Source organism: Neltuma alba, unplaced genomic scaffold (assembly GCF_004799145.2).
Source record: "Neltuma alba isolate B1F8T4 unplaced genomic scaffold, ASM479914v2 tig00011939_pilon, whole genome shotgun sequence".
Lineage (NCBI taxonomy): Eukaryota > Viridiplantae > Streptophyta > Magnoliopsida > Fabales > Fabaceae > Neltuma > Neltuma alba.
Window position 1 is genome coordinate 39395 of NW_021636525.1, and position 19102 is coordinate 58496.

A 19102-nucleotide genomic window follows, 5' to 3' on the forward strand; every position below is an offset into this window, starting at 1 on the left:
ACAATACACACATATACACATAGGACTAATTCGAGTTGATGTAAATGTATAGGACTGCACATGGGCAGGGCTGGATAAAGCATGACCTCTGCCTGATGCCCAGTCTAAAGAATGAACAGGTTGCAAAATACAGTCCATTGCCCAACCTTACCCATGAAAAGCTCTAGTAAGTTTGGGCTGGATAAGTGCGGGTTGGGCAGGGCAAGCTTCCATGCCCAATAATTCAATATAATATATTAATTAACTATTAACTAATTATCTATATCCCTCTAAGTAATCTAAGGTAACTTTATATTAAAATGACAAATTGGCTTTGATTTAGTTATTTCTAATTAATTTACTATTAAATCACATTTTGTAGTAGCTAAAAGGAGTAGACTATGATAAGAAAAATGTTGTTAGTATATTTTATTAAATTTAATTGCTTTTCTAGTTTCTCTAAAATTTCTTCATGAAATATGAATGTCATTTTTTTCCATAACTCCCAGGTGCTCATAAGAGGATGGAATCATTTATATTTTAAAAAAATCTATTTGTTTTGGTTTAATAAATTTTTAAAGTATCCTGATCATCTTTTAATTTTAACCAAACAGAGACAGCAATTTTAGAAAAACAAGAAGCAAAACAGATTTCAAGATAATTCAATTATCCTTCCATAGGCATTACATCAAAGTCATGCTCAAAATAAATGACCAATATACAAATTGCTAATGGTCATAATGTTTGCATTAAAAAAGAGAATAGCTATACATATCCCAATAAATGATAAGACCTCTAATTCTCAGAATTATTTGAAAATAAATCAATATAGTGAACACTAAACAATGATACAATAGTACATTTGATTCAAAAGGTAAATATGGTGCAAATAAAAAATACATATAAATAAAATTATATATGTTTTTACGGGTAGGGCTGCATATTGTACCTGATGCCTGTCCTACCTGACAATTTGCCTGGCCTAAACATACCCAACATTTTTTGGGCCATTTTTTTTAGAGTGGACGGGGCTTTTTTTTGTGGGCTTGAGTAGGCATATGAAGTAACCGGGCTCTATAAGCACTCCTATAAATATGTATTGATTTTTTTTTTAACAAATATGTATATATATATATATCACTTCTACCAGAACTACAATACTAGGTGGTATCTTAAAAAAAAAAAAGAATTAATTCATGCAAGTCTTGTATTATTTTCTGAGTAATGAGCCTCATTGTTCTTTAAAAAAAAAAATGTATTGATTTAGCGTTTAAAATTATAATAAATGGTGAAAGCAAGAGAATCTTGAGCCTTAAAAACACATGTGGCCATATATCCATTCCAAACTTTGTGCGGATGAGGAATTATAATGTAATTAAATAAATATGGCTATAAATTATAATCAAACATCATTTCCTTCCTTGCATGCGGCATGCTTCATCATTCATCTCTGTTCTCAAATATCTACTTTTGCCCTTAAAAGTTCAGATCACTTGTACGATCATATCTAGTGTGATCATATTGGGATCGATGCGATTACGCCTGGCCCAGATTTGAAACCAGAGTGGGAAAAAGCAATAAAATATAATTAGGTGGAAATTAAATATGATCTATTCATTATCTTTAAGTTAAAATTTAATGCCATAATTGATAATTGTATTATAATTACTTATAATCACGTTATGATTGAAAGCATGTAACGTTTTTTTTTTTTTAATATAGGGGAGTTACAGTGTTTTTTTTAAACTTTAAATATAAAAACTCTACACATTCTGTATTTTAAATTTATAAATTTTTTTCTTAAGTTATCCCTATTAATTAATTAATTGTGCATATGTAAAGAGAAGTGTTTTAAATAAACAAACATATATTTTTTGACAAATAATTAGCTCATTAATTATGTTAATATTGGTACATGAATTATTTAGCTCTTATATTTAGAGAATATAACGCATCGGAGAGCGGCGCGAGATCTCTCTATTGACAAGCCTCTCTATTGAGCCTCCATTTACATAAAATGCAGCATTTAACATCTTTTTTAAAAAAATATATTAAACTATTGCATTCAAATGCTGTCTTCTGACTTCAACATCATTATTATCAACATCACCTTCATTGATAAACACCATTTGATGAGTGTCTAATAAGAAGTGCAGACACTTTATTACTAAGTTCTAGCACTGCTTGATGAACCATAAAGAATGTTTCTGGACACTCAGATGCATCACTTGCTAATTTTATCATCATTGGACACAATTGCTTATATTGATTTGAGCATTCTAATTTAAGATCAACCTCAATTTTCTTTCCCTTGTTATCATACACCACACCACACCACACCTTGCTTCTCTTGTCTACCTCTTTGAAATATACTTATGTGGAAGTAGCTTGATATCATAGTCGTATAATATCCTCAGTGCATGACAACATAATATTTCCCATTGTTCAAACTTCTTACAACTACAAGTAATAGTAGCCTCCTTCTCTTCTCTTGGTGGTTCAAATGTCAATGTCCACTCTCCCTTTTTATCAATCCCTGTGATGACATAATCAAATATAATAGCATTATCATCATCTTCTTTTATCTTTCTTTCTTGTCTCTCTTTTATGCAGGTAGCATCACGCAAATCATGCTCTTGCTGGAACAAGTCAAAAAGTGGAGGAGTGTAAACTTGAGAAAGTTGTTGAAGCATAGTTGAATTCTTCAAAATTAACCTCGGTAATTTTTGACGTGAGTTAAAATCAACAGCCTGTTCAAAGGCTTCAAAGAATTGATTGATATTCCATTTAGGATTTGTACAACTTTTAATGAATGAATTAATACTTTCACTAAATTGTGTGTTCCTAATACCAAGAGTCTTTGAGTCTTCATATAACATGCTGCCTCACTTTTTTTTTAACTCGTAAATAGACATCACCCATGAATTATCTGCTATATTAAAATTTGATAATAATGCTTTTCATGCTTCCTCAAATACTCTTACTTCATCACAATGCAAAGATTCCGCTCCGATCAGAGAAGACTTTTTTTTTTTTGAAATATCCATACCTTAATTAAGAAAATATTTAAACATTTTTTAAAAACACCATAGGCAACTGATTCAAAAAGTTTTTTTGCTTTGTTTTCTCATAAATTCGCGAGTTTGAGTCTTGTAAATTAAGAAAACTATTAGTGTGAGGATCTTACACCTATCAACCCGATTTGATATAGATTAATCAGGTCTAATATGGCTTCTACAAACTAGTATTGTTATTCTTTTGGGGAAAAAAAATATTCAAGAATCATATACTACATTTCAATTACTTAGGAATTAGATTGTTTAAATAAGTATCTCTTCTGATTGTAAATATAAAAAGTCATCAAGGGCTTATTTTAATCCTAATATAAGATCTCAATTTATTTTGTCTCCTTAATTTAATAATTTTTTTCTTTCAAACTATTCATATTAATTACACATATCAAAGGAGTTTTTATTTGGGTGATTTCAATGTAAGTCATACGCATTCTTTTACCTATAATAACTAAATTAATTATTTTTTTATATTTACAAATTATTTATCCAGTTTATACATTTTGCATAGGAGAAAACATATTTTTAAGAAATACTCGTACATGTTTTCATGTAAAAATGGTAAGTCTATGAGAGTTAATAATTATGTTTGATGTACAAACTTCCTTTTTTAAGGAAGGGGGTTTGCTATCATGTTCTCCGGCAAGGAAAGTTGCGTCATTACCTGCAGAGCCCATGAATCTACATTTATTTATTTTAATTAAATAATAATGTCCACTTCTCTTTCATTTTTTTTAAAATTTTTTTCAAAAGACATCAAACTCTTTTAAAAGCTTCCTACCTAGGAATTTAGGTACATTGAAAAAATGAAAACAACATGATTCTAATCTATATATATTTTCAATTTTTGTTCATTTAAAAGTTTAAAATATGACAAGTTGATGTTATTTATAATTTATATTTTTTTTTGTGAATGTATTTATAACTTATATTATTTACAAATTAAATAACGAATAGTGCTACACATTCTTTTGATTTTGTATTTTGCGCAATGTAGCTCATCAAATATCGAAATCGAAACTCATCTTACATGGCCTTCAATCCTAAATGTTACCTCCGGTTTTAATTATAAGATCTCGTTTGTAGTCTACAAACAAAATCTTATAATTAAGACCAAAAATAGTATATAGTTATTTTAATTCTAAATGTAAGATATCAATTCACAAACAAAATTTTATAATTAAGACCAGAAATAGTATATAGTTATTTTAATTCTAAATGTAAGATATCAATTCATTTTATGTTTTAAATATATAATTAATTTTCTGAATTATCCTTCTTATTTCATATATTAAAGGGAGATCTTGATCAATAACAATAACAAGTCTTATCCTATTAGGTAAGATCAACTACATGGAGTACCTGATATTATTGTACTCTATCAATATTCAAATCTTTAGATAAGTTGAGGAGATTTCTATCAATAGAGAAGTTTTTAATACAAATGATTAAATGAGTTTTCAGAGAAACCAAAAAATATTTTATACAAATAAATAACTCAATTAATTTCATAAATATTTGCAAATCATTTATTTTTCTTTTATATTTATAATCAAAGGAATTTTTTTTTAAATATAGGAGGAAGATTTAAGGAGAATTACCATTAGGTATTAAAAAAAAAGAATTTAATTACCAAGAAATCCTAATAACACATGATCAGCATGAACCTATTGTTATTTTCTATTTTAAAACTTATCATTGTATGCTCTTCAATTATCAATGAACTTTAGGATAGTTAAATTTGTTTGGAAACTGAGTGTAATTTTTTGAGGTTTAAATTTTTAACTTCTGACCACGTCCAATTTCATCTATCTTTATCACCTAAGCTATTCTCATACTTTAAATAGACTATTTAAATTTGTAATTATTGACAGTATTAACAATGATCTCTTGGTAAACAAGACAATGATCTCAATATGTTTCAAATAAAATCTCAAATTTAAAACTTGTAGAAGAAAAGCGAAAATATATACTCAGGAGGTTGGGCCCACTAAGGTAGCGAGGACGCAAAGCAACCTAAGTCACCATCTTTACCTAACTTAACCACTCAGAGAATGAAAGGCCCGCCACCCCGACAACTTTACTCTCTTTACCTATTTACCTAATCAATTTATTAATTATCCATAAATATTTTCATTTACATACTTAACTTGTATAAGAAATTTTATACTTTTCATTGTTGTTACTATAAGAGTTAATTACAAAATCAGATTACATTTTAATTCTCTCATGTTTATTTTTTTTCTCATGAATCAAAATTTACTAACTTATAAACTAATATGAATTTTAAATATTTTACGTCTATTATAATTTTTTTAATCTATCAAAATTGGTTAAATAGCTTTTATTTTTATAGCAAGAACAGGGTATGGTAACATTTTTCATTAATTCTGAGACTAATTTGGAAACTAACGAAGAAATATGCATGAAATTTATTTATCTTTAATTCTAACATTTTCCTTGAGAATTTCCCCACTATTCCAAACCATGCATGAAATGTTGAAAGCACTGTTGAAAATGGAAACGGTTAAGTGTTTGCCAGGCATATAGGACGCACTCCATCTATCGCACCATCCGTAGAAGATTCACTCGGATTTCTTTCCACCGGCGAAGCGAAACGGTAGCCGAATCTCCGACGGTGGCGTGGTCATGGAGGTTTCCGCCGTAGGGAGCCTATGGGACGGCGTCGTGGAGCTGACGAAGGCGGCGCAAGAAAAGGGTAGTGATCCTGTGGTTTGGGCAATGCATATAAGTTCGAATTTGAACTCGGCGGGAGAGTCCTTGCCTTCGGCGGAGTTCGCCGACGTATTAGTCTCTTACATTTGCTGGGAAAATAATGTTCCCATTATGTGGAAGTTTCTAGAGAAAGCCTTCACGTTCAAGATCGCGCCTCCTCTGCTTGTTCTTGCTCTGCTTTCAGTTAGGTTTGTTTTATTATCCTTCGTTTGCTCAATTTTCTTTTCCTTCTTGGTCTTGTTTTGCACATTTGTAAATTGAAGGCAAATGCTGATATGGTATCGTTATGGATAAGAAAGAAAAATGAGTCAAATTGATGTTCCTATTTTATCGGCAGGGTTATTCCATGCCGACATTTCCAACCTGGAGCATATAGGCTATACATGGAACTCCTCAAAAGACAAGCTTTTGAACTTAAATATCAGCTAAAGCTGCCGACCTATCTAAAGTAAGCTTTTTAGTTCTTCTATTTTGCTTCTCTTGGTTTGAAATAGTTCTTTTGCTTCGCCTTGTTTACATGTTCGAAATTTTCTTTTGCAATGATGTAAAGATTTTTGTTCCTTATGAGGTTGGTTGCATTATGGTCTGTGAGAGATGTACCGAACCATCAGGATCACTTTCTCATCTTTCATGGAGCGTGCTAATGAGGCATAGGATGAGCCCAAGAGTATGTGATATAATTTGAGAGGATAATATTAAAACAAAATCTACTCTCATGGACAATATTAAATTCTACAACTCATGTTATTTTGTTTCACAATAATATACGCTCTGTTTAATATTCTTCGATATGATTTTCACAGTATGATATAATAGACTATTCTGTTTAATGATGTGATTTGTTTCTTTGTTCAATGCTTCTGTTTCTGCTTTGAACAGGGTCATGAAATCCATAGATGCTGTTCTTCATCTTTCGCAGATATTTGACCTGTCACAAAGGGAGCCTGGCGTTTTGGTTGTTGAATTCGTTTTTTCAATTGTCTGGCAGTTGCTTGATGCATCATTGGAAGATGAAGGGCTGCTGGAACTTATTCCTGAAAAGAATTCCAAATGGGAAATGATATACAGAGAATTGGATCAATATAGGCACGGGAACTATGATGTTGATATTAAGAAGACTGAGAAGTTTGAGAGAATGCAGAATGCAAATACCCTTTTGGCTATTGAGATGATTGGTCAATTTCTTCAGGATAAAACATGTTCTAGGCTCCTTTACTTAGCCCGCAAAAATCTGTGAGTATTTGTTCTTAAATATTTATTTACAATTAAACTTCTCCCTTGTTGGTTTAACAATTTCAGTGAAATCATGGACAATATTTATATGTCCTTTATGTGGATCTTCTTGCATGATTGGAATTCAGCTTAGCACCTATATGCTATTTTTATCAGGCCTAAGCATTGGCTGAGTCTTGTTCAGCGACTGAAGCTGCTGGCAGATCATTCATTAGTATTGAGAAATTCAAGAACTCTTAGTCCTGAGGCACTTCTCGAATTGACTTCAGATACCACCATCATCTTGTCTCGAGAATGCAAAACAAGTTCACAACAAAGGTTCCATAAAGCCACGGCTTTTGAATATCTTTCTTCCCCAGCATCTCTCTGTCACGGCTCTACCCATTCTGCACTGTGGATTCCTCTTGACCTGGTACTGGAAGATGCCATGGATGGCTATCAAGTTAGTGCAACAAGTGCTATTGAAATAATTATCAGTAAGGATGAGTATATCTATAGAGATCTAATGAAATGGTAGATATTATCTCTTACTAGTATATATACAGATTAGATATTGAAGCTTATTAATTATCTGTTCTGTGTAGGTCTGGTCAAAACTCTACGGGCAATAAATGGCACCTCTTGGCATGACACGTTTTTAGGCCTTTGGTTAGCAGCTCTTCGCCTTGTTCAGAGGGTTTGAACTCTCTCTCTCTCTCTCCAAATTAATTTGTTTTTGTGTACTTGTGTTTCTGCACCTGTAATCAAAATTTTTTCTATGCTTGTAGGAAAGAGATCCTATCGAGGGCCCAATGCCTCATCTTGATACCCGCTTATGCATGCTATTGTGTATCATGCCTCTTGTCGTTTCCAGTCTTATCGAGGAGGAGGAAAGAATACCCACTGATGAAACAGAGAATGGCCCTACAGATCAATGGAAAGAGAAGGTGCCGGGAAAGTGCCGAAATGATCTGGTCTCGAGTCTACAGTCGTTGGGGGATTACCAGAGTTTGCTTGCTCCACCTCAATCAATTGCTGCAGCTGCAAATCAGGCTGCTGCAAAGGCAATGCTATTTCTTTCCGGGATCACAATAGGGAGTGCATATTTTGAATGTCTCAATATGACAGAAATGCCTATTGAGTGTTGTAAGTAATGTTTACTTTCAAAGCCAATAAGGAATTATGTATGGGATGTCTGAAATTTTTAATTGATCTGATGTCTTGGTCTTCAGCTGGAAACTTGCGTCATCTGTTAGTTGAGTCTTGTATTGCCCGTAACCTCCTGGACATGTCGGCTTATTTATGGCCGGGTTATGTGAATGGACATATTGATCAAATGCCTCAATGTGTGCCTACTCAAATACCTGGTTGGTCGTCTTTTATGAACGGAGCACCACTTAGTCCCGCAATGATACATGCTCTGATTTCAAATCCTGCTTCGAGGTATGATCTATTCTTTGTAACCTCTGCATGAATTTGTTTTGGGAGGATGCCAAAATGGGTGAAATGAAAATTTCTTTTTACTTGAGTCTTTCTGCCTAATGTTTCTGTTAGGATGAATTGATGTGTTGAAACATGATATAATTTTACAGGTATAACAAGAATGTCCTTCATTAGTTGAGGTTAAGTTCATGAACATCATAGCTGACGATTCAAACATACATCACAATAAAGATTGATAATTTTTTGGCCTGAGGATAAAGATTGATAATGAGTTTGTTCTTTTTCGGGTTTTTTGTTGTTTGGTGTTCAGTTTTTCCTTTTTCTTTCCTGAAGCCAGGTATATCAGATGCTCTTTTTTGTAAATTTACCAAAAGGTAAACCAACTGAATTTCTGCTCCTGGATTTCATGGAAGCTTAGCAGAACTGGAAAAGATCTTTGAGATTGCAACCAGAGGATCAGAAGAGGATAAAATATCCGCTGCTAACATTCTTTGTGGGGCATCTTTGATTCGAGGATGGAATGTGCAGGTAATGAAATTTGACACTAATTACCTGTAGATTAGTAAAGCATTTTTCTATTCTAATGGCATCAGATCTCCATTTCATGCAGGAGCACACTGTTCATTTCATTATTAGGTTATTATCTCCACCAGCTCCAGTAGAGAATACTGAAGGCAACAGCCATTTAATTGATTATGCTCCTATTCTTAATGTACTCGTTGTTGGAATAGCACCTGTTGATTGTGTTCAAATATTATCACTTCATGGCTTGGTAAGTTTGATCTGAAATCCTGATTAAAAGCATTATAATATATATTAGTTTTTCTGCCCGGAGTATATGGAAGATAATGATGCATGGACCTAAACTTGTTAATGTGAGGAACTACTAAATTGAAGTCTTAAGCTAATACAATGGCCAAATGTCTCATCAGGTTCCACAGCTTGTGTGCTCATTGATGCCAATCTGTGAGGTTTTTGGATCTTTTGTTCCCAACATCTCATGGACATTAACATCAGGGGAAGAAATATCCGCCCATGCTGTGTTTTCAAATGCATTTATTCTTCTTTTAAAATTATGGAGGTTCAATCATCCTCCTATTGAACATGGAGTCGGAGATGTACCCACTGTTGGTTCTCAACTAACTCCTGAATACCTCCTTTTAGTACGAAACTCCCACTTAGTTTCAGCAGGTAACATCCACAAAGATCAAAACAGGAGGAGACTCTCGGAAATTGCCAGTTTGTCATCACCAAATTCTGTTTTTGTTGACTCGTTTCCAAAACTAAAAGTGTGGTATAGGCAACATCAAGCGTGCATAGCTTCAACATTGTCTGGTCTTGTTAAGGGAACCCCTTTTCATCAGATTGTTGAGGGGCTTCTTAACATGATGTTTAAAAAGATTAAGAAAGGAAGCCAGGCTTCTGTTACGTCTGGAAGCAGTAGCTCTTCTGGAGCTGCAAATGAGGATGCCTCTATGAGACCAAAATTGCCTGCTTGGGATATTTTGGAAGCTGTTCCCTTTGTAGTCGATGCCGTTCTCACAGCCTGTGCTCATGGAAGATTATCCCCCCGTGAATTAGCGACAGGTAAATCACTACTAGCCTTGTGTTTGGATTAGATAAATCCAATTGAAGAGAACATTTGTAGAAGTGCTACTCCCCAAAAATACAACCGACTTTCAAAAAAAAAAAAAACAACCAACTTTGGTAATTCTTGGTGTTCAAATTTCGTTCAGTAGCCAAGTTTTCAAAATTCCCCTTCATTGATGCGTGCAGCAAAATCAGGAATCCTCGAATATTCTTTACTTCTTGTTGCAGGGCTTAAAGATTTAGCTGATTTTCTACCTGCATCTTTGGCGACCATAGTAAGCTACTTCTCTGCTGAAGTGACTCGGGGTGTTTGGAAATCTTATCAGATCCGGAAAATTTTGGCGGCAACTGGCGTTGATGTCCCAAGCCTTGCTTCAGGTTTCCTCTTGTTCTGACCCTAAAATCTGAATGCTTTTTTTCATAATCCTGAATGCAAGGCATGTTCAGGAATGGAGTTAATCGTAATTTCAATATATTAATAATTACAATTCGAGCCAATCAGTTTTGGAGATGTGTACCTCCATCAAGCTTTTTTCTCCTACCAATATTATTGCTATGGCCTTTTAACCAAGGCTCACTTCCACAGGAGGAAGCTCCCCAGCTGCACTTCCTTTGCCATTGGCTGCCTTTGTAAGCCTTACCATAACCTACAAAATCGACAAAGCTTCAGAGCGTTTTCTCAATCTGGCTGGCCCAGCTTTGGAGTCCCTTGCTGCAGGTTGTCCATGGCCTTGCATGCCAATAGTAGCTTCTCTATGGACCCAAAAGGCGAAGCGTTGGAGTGACTTCCTTATCTTCTCAGCATCTCGAACTGTATTCCTCCACAACAAGGATGCAGTAGTTCAACTTCTCAAAAGCTGCTTCTCAGCAACCCTTGGCACGAACATCTCCCTTATCTCACCCCATGGTGGTGTTGGAGCCCTCCTTGGCCATGGCTTTAAGTCCCATTTTTGTGGAGGGATTTGCCCAGTTGCTCCTGGAATTCTCTACCTTCGCGCTTATCGATCAATCAGAGATATTGTTTTCTTGACAGAAGAAATAGTTTCCTTAATAATGCAGTCAGTGAGAGAAATTGTATGTGGTGGAGTTCCAATGGACGGACTAGAAAAGTTGAGAGCAACCAAAGATGGCGTAAAATATGGACAGGTTTCACTTGCTGCCTCGATGACTCGGGTCAAACTTGCAGCTGCACTAGGGGCTTCTCTTGTTTGGTTATCAGGAGGGTTGATACTGGTTCAATTATTGATAAAAGAAACTTTGCCCTCCTGGTTTATATCTGTTCACAGATCTGAGCAGGATAAGTGTGATGGGATGGTGGCAATGCTTGGAGGATATGCGCTTGCTTACTTTGCAGTTCTTTGTGGAGCTTTTGCCTGGGGGGTTGATTCATCATCTTCAGCTTCAAAGAGACGTCCAAAAATTCTGGGCATTCACATGGAGTTTCTGGCTAGTGCACTTGATGGCAAGATATCACTTGGCTGTGATTCTGCCACTTGGCGAGCCTATGTGCTAGGGTTTGTAAGCCTAATGGTGGGCTGCACACCAAATTGGGTGCTGGAAGTAGATGTACAAGTGTTGAAGAGACTGAGCAATGGACTGAGGCAGATGAATGAAGAAGAGCTTGCTCTTGCTTTATTGAGTGTAGGTGGGGCGGGTACCATGGGCTCAGCAGCTGAGCTAATAATTGACAACTACATGTGAATTGCTGTAACTCCTTATTAGCATCCATGTATAGTGCAGGACACGGCACTCGTGGTGCAAATTAATTTGATCCCCTAAAGTTGTGCAGTGATAACTTCTTTTTTTGGAAAAGCATCGCCCATTAAGAATGAAATATTCTGTGCCTATCGCTATCATCTTAATCTTAAAGCTGACAAGCCTATGACATCAATGTTTTTTTGTCAACCACAAATGGCTGGTACTCTTTACGAGACATTTCCATTTTCAAAGCAGGCACATATTGAAGCAAAGCTTTGCGTGTGTGGCCAATTTTTGGGTATCTAAAAGCTAACGGGATGGATCAAATATAAATAAGAGATTTCATTAATTTATTGCAGTTAATTTTGTATTATCGTTCCAATGTTATAGACAATATCTGTAAAAGTGTAAACATCGAGAAGGATGGCTACCACCAGATCATAATTTTCCTTTTCATACAAAAATGGTTCTGATGAGAAGTCTTCGACGAAAATAGGAACCGATGAAAATGATAACGGTATAAATAAAGATGCTGGTGGAGTAAGCAAATATCAGCAAATCAGCGATGACCTCCTTGCCTGTTAAGAGTCATGTTGATCAGAGATCTGCAGCAGCCAACATAGTCATGTCACCGGAGCATCAAAAACAGAATTCGTACCCAGTAATATTCAAGTTCACTAACATTAATTCTAAAGAAAGTCATTCAGGTTCCTGGAGAACAACCACAACTACTTTGGACTAGCAAATAACCATGGACTAACAAATACTACACCCAGTTAAAAAGAAAATTAAAAAAAAAAAAACGTTGTTTTCCTCCAAGTAAATGCTAAATGCTCCCAATTTAGTGTTTGTGGGATCACAAGTTTAAATACTAGAGTTTATGTGAAACAGATTGATCATACGGATATTCCACAGAGAGAGTAATTCCTCAACAAGGGTTCAAACTACGGCTCACAACAAATCAACCATTTTGACAGTTCTTAAAGGTAGCGCCTATCTGATGCCATTGCCTCATTATTTCTGTGTCTCTTTCGAAGGGGAAAAACACAGTCAGCTTGCTGTGAAATTCATATGCCAGCATATCAGAATAGCTGTTCAGATTTAAATCAATAATCTGTCCAATGTATGTGATGGAGCCCAAGCACCCAAGTATGAAATTGACAGAAAATGAATCTAAGGATTAATATTATATCAATATATGAAATATTCTCAACAGCATAAATCTCCTGCACACTAATAGAACAAGCTACAAGGAAATACCTTAGCACACTCCAACACACTAACACACTAAAACATAACAGAAAATGATGAAGAAAGAGTACTTCCCCCACCCCCCAACCTGGTTATCGAGAGGCTAGAGTCTCTTGCTCAGAGATATCCACCATTTGCATGCTTCTCCCCCTAAACGCTCCCTCACCAACCATATACAACTGACAACTCCCCCCCCCCCTCATACCCTTCACATGACTTGTGGCCCAATGGATAAAAGCCCATTAGATACAGGTCTATCAGTATGTCACACAAATCACCACCAAGTCGTATACATCTCAGTAGTCGAGAGAATTGGCAGTTTGATACTTTATTAATATATTGCTTTTGATTGTCCTGAGATTTATACCTACGAGACTTACAAACCAATACCTAGATTCCTAAACTATGAAGAAGGGTAAAAGTTACAATATCTATGAAAAATAAGATATTGTAGCTTTGAAGTCCTAGTAAGTTATATTGAACTTATCGCATAATGTACCACATCAATAACATCAGCTTCCTTCTGGGCTTGCCAAAACATAAAATGTTTGCATTTAGCATGCACAATTTAGAAGAATGCATCTATATGGAAAGATGAATATGCCCAACCCTACATGGGAGAGGATTCACTGATAGTTGGGCTAAGCAGCAAAAATGAAGTTACATGGTGCTTTTAGAAAAAAAAAATTGCATGACACCCTTGCCTTTACACACAACCCCACCAAATAAGAGGGCATGGCTACTGGGAAGACGGACCCTTAAATGAAGCCATGGGCTGTATAGTATGCTAGGCCAGCCTTATTGAAGGACCAGCCAATCGGCGATATACCTAATAAATTATTCAACAGAACATAACATCATAATTTTGAGACAGAAAAATTTATACAATGCGTCAACAAGGGTATATAGATTCAGCAGTTAAACAATCAGGAACCTTCTCGAACCATGTCCACATGGGTTTCTCTCATAGAAAAAGGCTCTTCTAAGGTACTAGATTTGTGGCGTGGGGATAACCTAATAAGTTATTTATGACTGGTTTAACCATATTCTTATCTTCTCCAACACGATTGATGTAATTGAAAGAAGTGAAGAAAAGCCTCAAAACCAATGTAATGACACATGCCCACGAACTCATCCAATGCCTATCCTAAAGAACATAAAATCTGAAATTGTGTCATTCTATCAATCAAGTACAATTCATTCAATCATGCCTACAAATGAATCCCCACAATCACAGAGAAAAAGAGTGCAGGCTTGCAAGATTGAATTCAGAGTCAGTCCAAAGCTACCAAGACTAATTTATGAAATCATCAAACTGGAACCAGACTTACTTCTTCTGCCGCTTTCCCTTTTTGGGCGCCCAACCCACAAGCTTGGCATTGGGGCATCCACAGCGTGATCGGAACAGCAAAACAGCCCGGCCGTTCGGTGGTGCCATCCGCCTGAGCTCTGACCGGAGGCACTCATAATCGGGGTTGTCATCACTCCCACCCTTCCATGGCAGTTTATCGAACTCATCAGACCCAGACTTGAGAGTCTCCTCCGACTGCAATTGCAGATCAAACTCCATCGCTTTCTTCAGCCCTCTACATCCAGGTTTGCCGCACTTTCTCATATACACACCGCAGCAATGTTGCGTCACTAATGCCGAAACGACGAAGAAGGCCAAAAACCCTAGAACATAAGGGATCCGAGGAAACTGATAAATCTGGGGCGCGGATTGTGCAAGAAGTATGGATAGCGAATTGAAGATGTAGGAGAAATAAGAAGAGAGAAGGAAAGCGCCGGAGAAAAGGACGAGAACAAAAATGAGGAGATCGAGGGTGGCGGAAGGAGAGTGCTTGCAGGGAGAAAGATGAGAGCTGGTGTTTGAATTCTGAGTATTGTTTGAGAATTTGTGTTTGGGATAGGACGATGAAGACAAGAAGGACGAAGAAGGAGAGAAGGAGACAGAATGAGAAGAAGGGGCCATGCCAGAGGTGTCGGTGGTGGGGGTTGGTGCGGCGGAGGTCACGGTGCCGGAGCCGGTAGTGGTGGTGGCGACTAGAAACTGGCACATGTTAGAGAAAGGTATATTATTTTTAGTAAAAATCATTACTTTCTTAAAAATAATAGCTATATATTTGATTATATGTTACCGAAATTGTTGGGATTTGGACGCGCCAATGGACGATGATGAACACTGTAAAGACTAAAGAGGCAGATCACGCGAAGTGGCGAAACTCACCGTCGGTAAAGTTGGGATCAAGTACGTATACTTATACAGCTACCCTCTGTTGACGAAGCAAATCCCTGTTCAGGCTGCCCGAGACTGAGATCATCAACTATTTTAGATGATTTTGATCAATGGCACATTTTATATATAACTTTTGTATGAAAAATGTAATTACCAAAACGCCAAAAGATTAATCTTTCTTCCAACACAAGGGAAAAAAAGGCCGTGAGATATTTCTTTTGGCCAAATTTCTTTTTAGATTCAACGCATGTTTAAGATAACGTTAGGCAATTTGTTAGAAGTCCAGAGCCGGTTGGATGAAAAGAACAATGTTCAGCATGATTTTAAGGGTAACTGACTCCTTGCTGAGAATCATTGAAGTAATAACTTTTTCTAATTTTTATTTTATTTTTACTTGAATTAGAATTTTTGAAATTGATTTTCCAATATACTATCTCAAAGTTCATGTCTTCATCTCATTTTATTTACACTTCATCTTTAACCATCAAGCCATCGAGACACCTAGATATTGAGACAATTACCATTCTATATTTGTTTATTTTATGGTCATATGCAATAATTTCTCATGAAACACCAATATATATACTATCTCGTGTTTTTAATATAAAAACTAATTAACTAACTTGTGAGTAGATTAAGAAAATTAGTTAAATTAGTTATTTGTAATAAATAGATGATTTTTTTTAAAAAAATATTTTTACTAATCAAATGTATTGCTAGAACTACTATTATTATAAGGACTATATTAAAAAAATAGATATACTCCTCTGGTCTTTAATATAAGACCCATTTAACTAATTTGATTAGATTAGGAAAGTTAAGTAAGTTGGTTAATTATAAGAAAAGTAACACATTTTTCCTAAAACACCATACTCATCTCTCTTAATACTCCATCTCCCTCTTCTACTTATTGTGGTTGAGGGAATATCCATAAGGGTAATTTAAAGAAAACTGATAAATATGATAAATAGATCTTATATTTAAGACCAAAACCAACTCAAAAATTAGGTTTTATATTAAGGATCGAAAGAGTATATAGGAAACAAAATAGATTGAAGTCTTATATTTAGAACTAAAATAAAAATCAAATAAAAAGTCAAGAAAAGGAAGTAGGATAACTAAAATAAAAATCAAATAAAAAGTTAAGAAAAGGAAGTAGGATATAATTCCCTGAGCAGGATTATGACTGGCTTTCCTGGGGCTCCATGGGAAAGCCGAAAACGTGAAGTAGGGAAGAATTGTAGGTGGCATATTCCATGTGAAGATGAAGAGGCACAACATCATATTCTGAAACTTTTAACTCCTAACAACAGCAGAGTTGTCAGCATGACGCCACAGGCTTTGGGGAGGGAATGGTCTCTTTTGCTTGTTTGTCTTTAAAACTCATCCATCCCGGACGCGGCTTCTCTCCTTTTTCCTTACCATCCGCTGCCCTCTTTTACCCTCAAAGCCGCGGCGTAAGCTAAAATATTTTTCTAGTATTATTAAGTATCCTAAATAAATTCTTAATACACTTACCGCTCTAAAATATTTTTTAATAGCATCCAGTATCCTAAATTTTTTTTAGTAATACCCATCATGTCAAAGCATTTCTCTAATAACACTCAATATCATAAATTAATTTTTAATATATCCAACACTCAAAAATATTTTTTAATAACATTTAGTATCTTGAAGTAATTTGTCATATATATTTTATGGTCACTAAAATTTAACACAAGCTACTTGGTACTACTAAAAAAATACCGCAGCATGTTGGATGTTGCATAGGTGTTATTGGAAAAAAAATATTTTAGCCTTCTAAGTGGACCAAAAATTATTTTACAATACTGAGTGCTATTAAGAAATATCTTAGAATGTTGGGTGTTAAATATTAGGTGCTACTGAAAAATTATATTACCTTGTTGAGTGTATTAACAATTAATTTAGGATAGGAAATGACACTGAAAAAAATATTTTAAGGTATTAGATTTTTTTTAAAATTAAAAAAAAAAAAAAAAAAGCCTTCACCCTCCCTTGCTTTCACTCAAAACGGCGCAGTATCAAAGGTAAAGGAGGGCAGCGGATGGTAAGGGAAAAGGAGAGAAGCTGCGTCCCATCCATCCCACCCTATTAAGGATAGACAGGTTCCGTCTCACAAACGGATCCTATCTCAATTCTAGGTAGGCTTTCAGATGTTTTGTTCCGGAAGAATATTTACGAGGTTCATAATATTTATAAATAAATTTTGTGTATTTGTTAAAAAATATTTTAAAATTCGGTTGTAATTAATCTTTTCTTTTAAAATTATGAGTTAAAGTGTAAATCTATCTATAAAGTATTGTATATTATTATAGAGTTCCTTTGAATCCACCCCAAAAAATATTAAAAAGTTTAGATAAATTAGTTTTTGGAAAGCTTATCAGAATTAAGTTGTATTTGAATAATACCTAGAGAGACTTGTATGTCACGAACCAACACAAGTTTTTGAACTCGGCATCTTTGAGCGATGAATATAGCTTTCTGAGCTGCCTTTTTAACTGACGCAGAAGGACGGGTGGCTGCTGCTAAAAAGTACTCCTCCGGTCTTTAATATAGGACCCAATTCTTGAGTTAGTTTTGGTCCTAAATATAAGACCAATTTATCATATTTATCAATTTTCTCTAAATTACCCCTATGAATACTCTATTAACCATAATCAAATATAAGAGGGAGATGAGGTATTAAGAAAGATGATTATGGTGTTTTAGGAAAAATTTGTTATTTTTCTTATAATTAACTAACTTACCTAACTTCCTTAATCTAATCAAATTAGTTAAATGGGTCTTATATTAAGGACCGGAGGAGTATTATTTATAATTCAATCTCTTTCTCTTTTTTTCTTTGGCCAAAATTCAATCTTTTTAATTAAGTCAACATCTTATGTACACATGTCCTCATATAAAATTGATCACTTAATTACGGCAAACAACACTCAGGTATAAAAAGTTAACTTGAAAATATGAATATATTCATATCTAATATTATTTAGTTACTGAACTAATTTAATTGCGATTTGAAAATGACATAATAATTAAAGGTAAAGAACTTGATCAAATATTTTCCTATTACTATTATATCAAATTCAATAATTATTCGGTCTAATTAGAAATAATTTTTTCAAAATAAAATTTTGAACTGTCAAACTTATTTAAGGAAAGTTAAGTGATTTTCTCTCCGTTGAATTAATTTATTATCCAATTTCCAAAGATTGTGTTGGATAAATAAAAGGATACTTATTCTCCTGAGCCTAATAGGAATCAAACAAAGTCTTTATAATTTAACGAAACAAGAAATTTCTTTTCGCCCTCGCCTCTACTTCACTGGATCAGACAAAGTCTTATCAGCTCCCGTTCTTGATATCAAAACAAGTTAAATATTAAATTTGGTTTCAAATATAAAATTTCAATCTACTTTGTCACTTAAATTTATAATATTTTTTCTAAAATATCTCTATTAATTATAAAGGGTTCTTATTAAGAAATAATTTCAATACACAATTAAATAAGGTAGTTTAGAAAAGTCAACACACATTTGTTATAATTAACTAACTTAACTCATTTTCATAATTTTTCTAAATTAGTTATCTAACTCTTATATTAAGACCGGAGGATAATAAGAAGAATATATAAGGTTTAGAATAAAAGGATGTGTATATAAGTTTGACATAATTTTATAAAAAAATCAACAACAAAAATAATTGTGCCGTTCCTTAAGTATATTTTTATTTGTGCAGTTCGAATACTTTAAATAAACACGCCTTTGAAAAAAAAAAAAAACTTGATTCTTTGCATTCCAAAACTTTGAATAATAAAAGAATATTGATAGAAAGATTTTATTTTTACATATCATATTGACTAAATTGTT

At 34.5% G+C, this 19102-nt stretch overlaps 2 protein-coding genes across 6 annotated transcripts; one reads left to right on the plus strand and one right to left on the minus strand.

Moving 5' to 3' along the window:
- The first annotated feature begins 5587 nt into the window (after window positions 1–5587).
- LOC114719708 (mediator of RNA polymerase II transcription subunit 33A) lies at window positions 5588–11887 on the plus strand. Of its 3 annotated transcripts, XM_028905216.1 has the most exons (12): window positions 5588–5974; window positions 6124–6234; window positions 6666–7019; window positions 7176–7495; window positions 7604–7695; window positions 7787–8144; window positions 8231–8441; window positions 8855–8969; window positions 9052–9213; window positions 9374–10028; window positions 10260–10409; window positions 10618–11887. In XM_028905216.1, exons 1-12 carry the CDS (start codon window positions 5700–5702, stop codon window positions 11730–11732), a joined length of 3918 nt encoding a protein of 1305 aa, XP_028761049.1. In that variant the 5' UTR covers window positions 5588–5699; the 3' UTR covers window positions 11733–11887. The 3 variants fall into 3 exon arrangements, with proteins under 3 accessions (XP_028761049.1, XP_028761051.1, XP_028761050.1); XM_028905218.1 differs by lacking the exon at window positions 5588–5974 and having other exon boundaries at window positions 6153–6234; window positions 6775–7019; XM_028905217.1 differs by lacking the exons at window positions 5588–5974; window positions 6124–6234 and adding an exon at window positions 6366–6453.
- Window positions 11888–12056: 169 nt separating this feature from the next.
- LOC114719709 (uncharacterized protein At5g19025) lies at window positions 12057–15279 on the minus strand. 3 transcript variants are annotated; one of them, XM_028905221.1, is made up of 3 exons: window positions 15208–15279; window positions 14312–15030; window positions 12057–12334 (listed from the first exon to the last, which is right to left on the minus strand). In XM_028905221.1, the coding sequence occupies exons 2-3, from the start codon at window positions 14950–14952 to the stop codon at window positions 12289–12291; spliced, it is 687 nt and encodes a 228-aa protein (XP_028761054.1). In that variant the 5' UTR covers window positions 14953–15030; window positions 15208–15279; the 3' UTR covers window positions 12057–12288. The 3 variants fall into 3 exon arrangements, with proteins under 3 accessions (XP_028761054.1, XP_028761052.1, XP_028761053.1); XM_028905219.1 differs by lacking the exon at window positions 15208–15279 and having other exon boundaries at window positions 14312–15128; XM_028905220.1 differs by lacking the exons at window positions 12057–12334; window positions 15208–15279 and adding an exon at window positions 12385–13809 and having other exon boundaries at window positions 14312–15134.
- Window positions 15280–19102: the final 3823 nt, after the last annotated feature.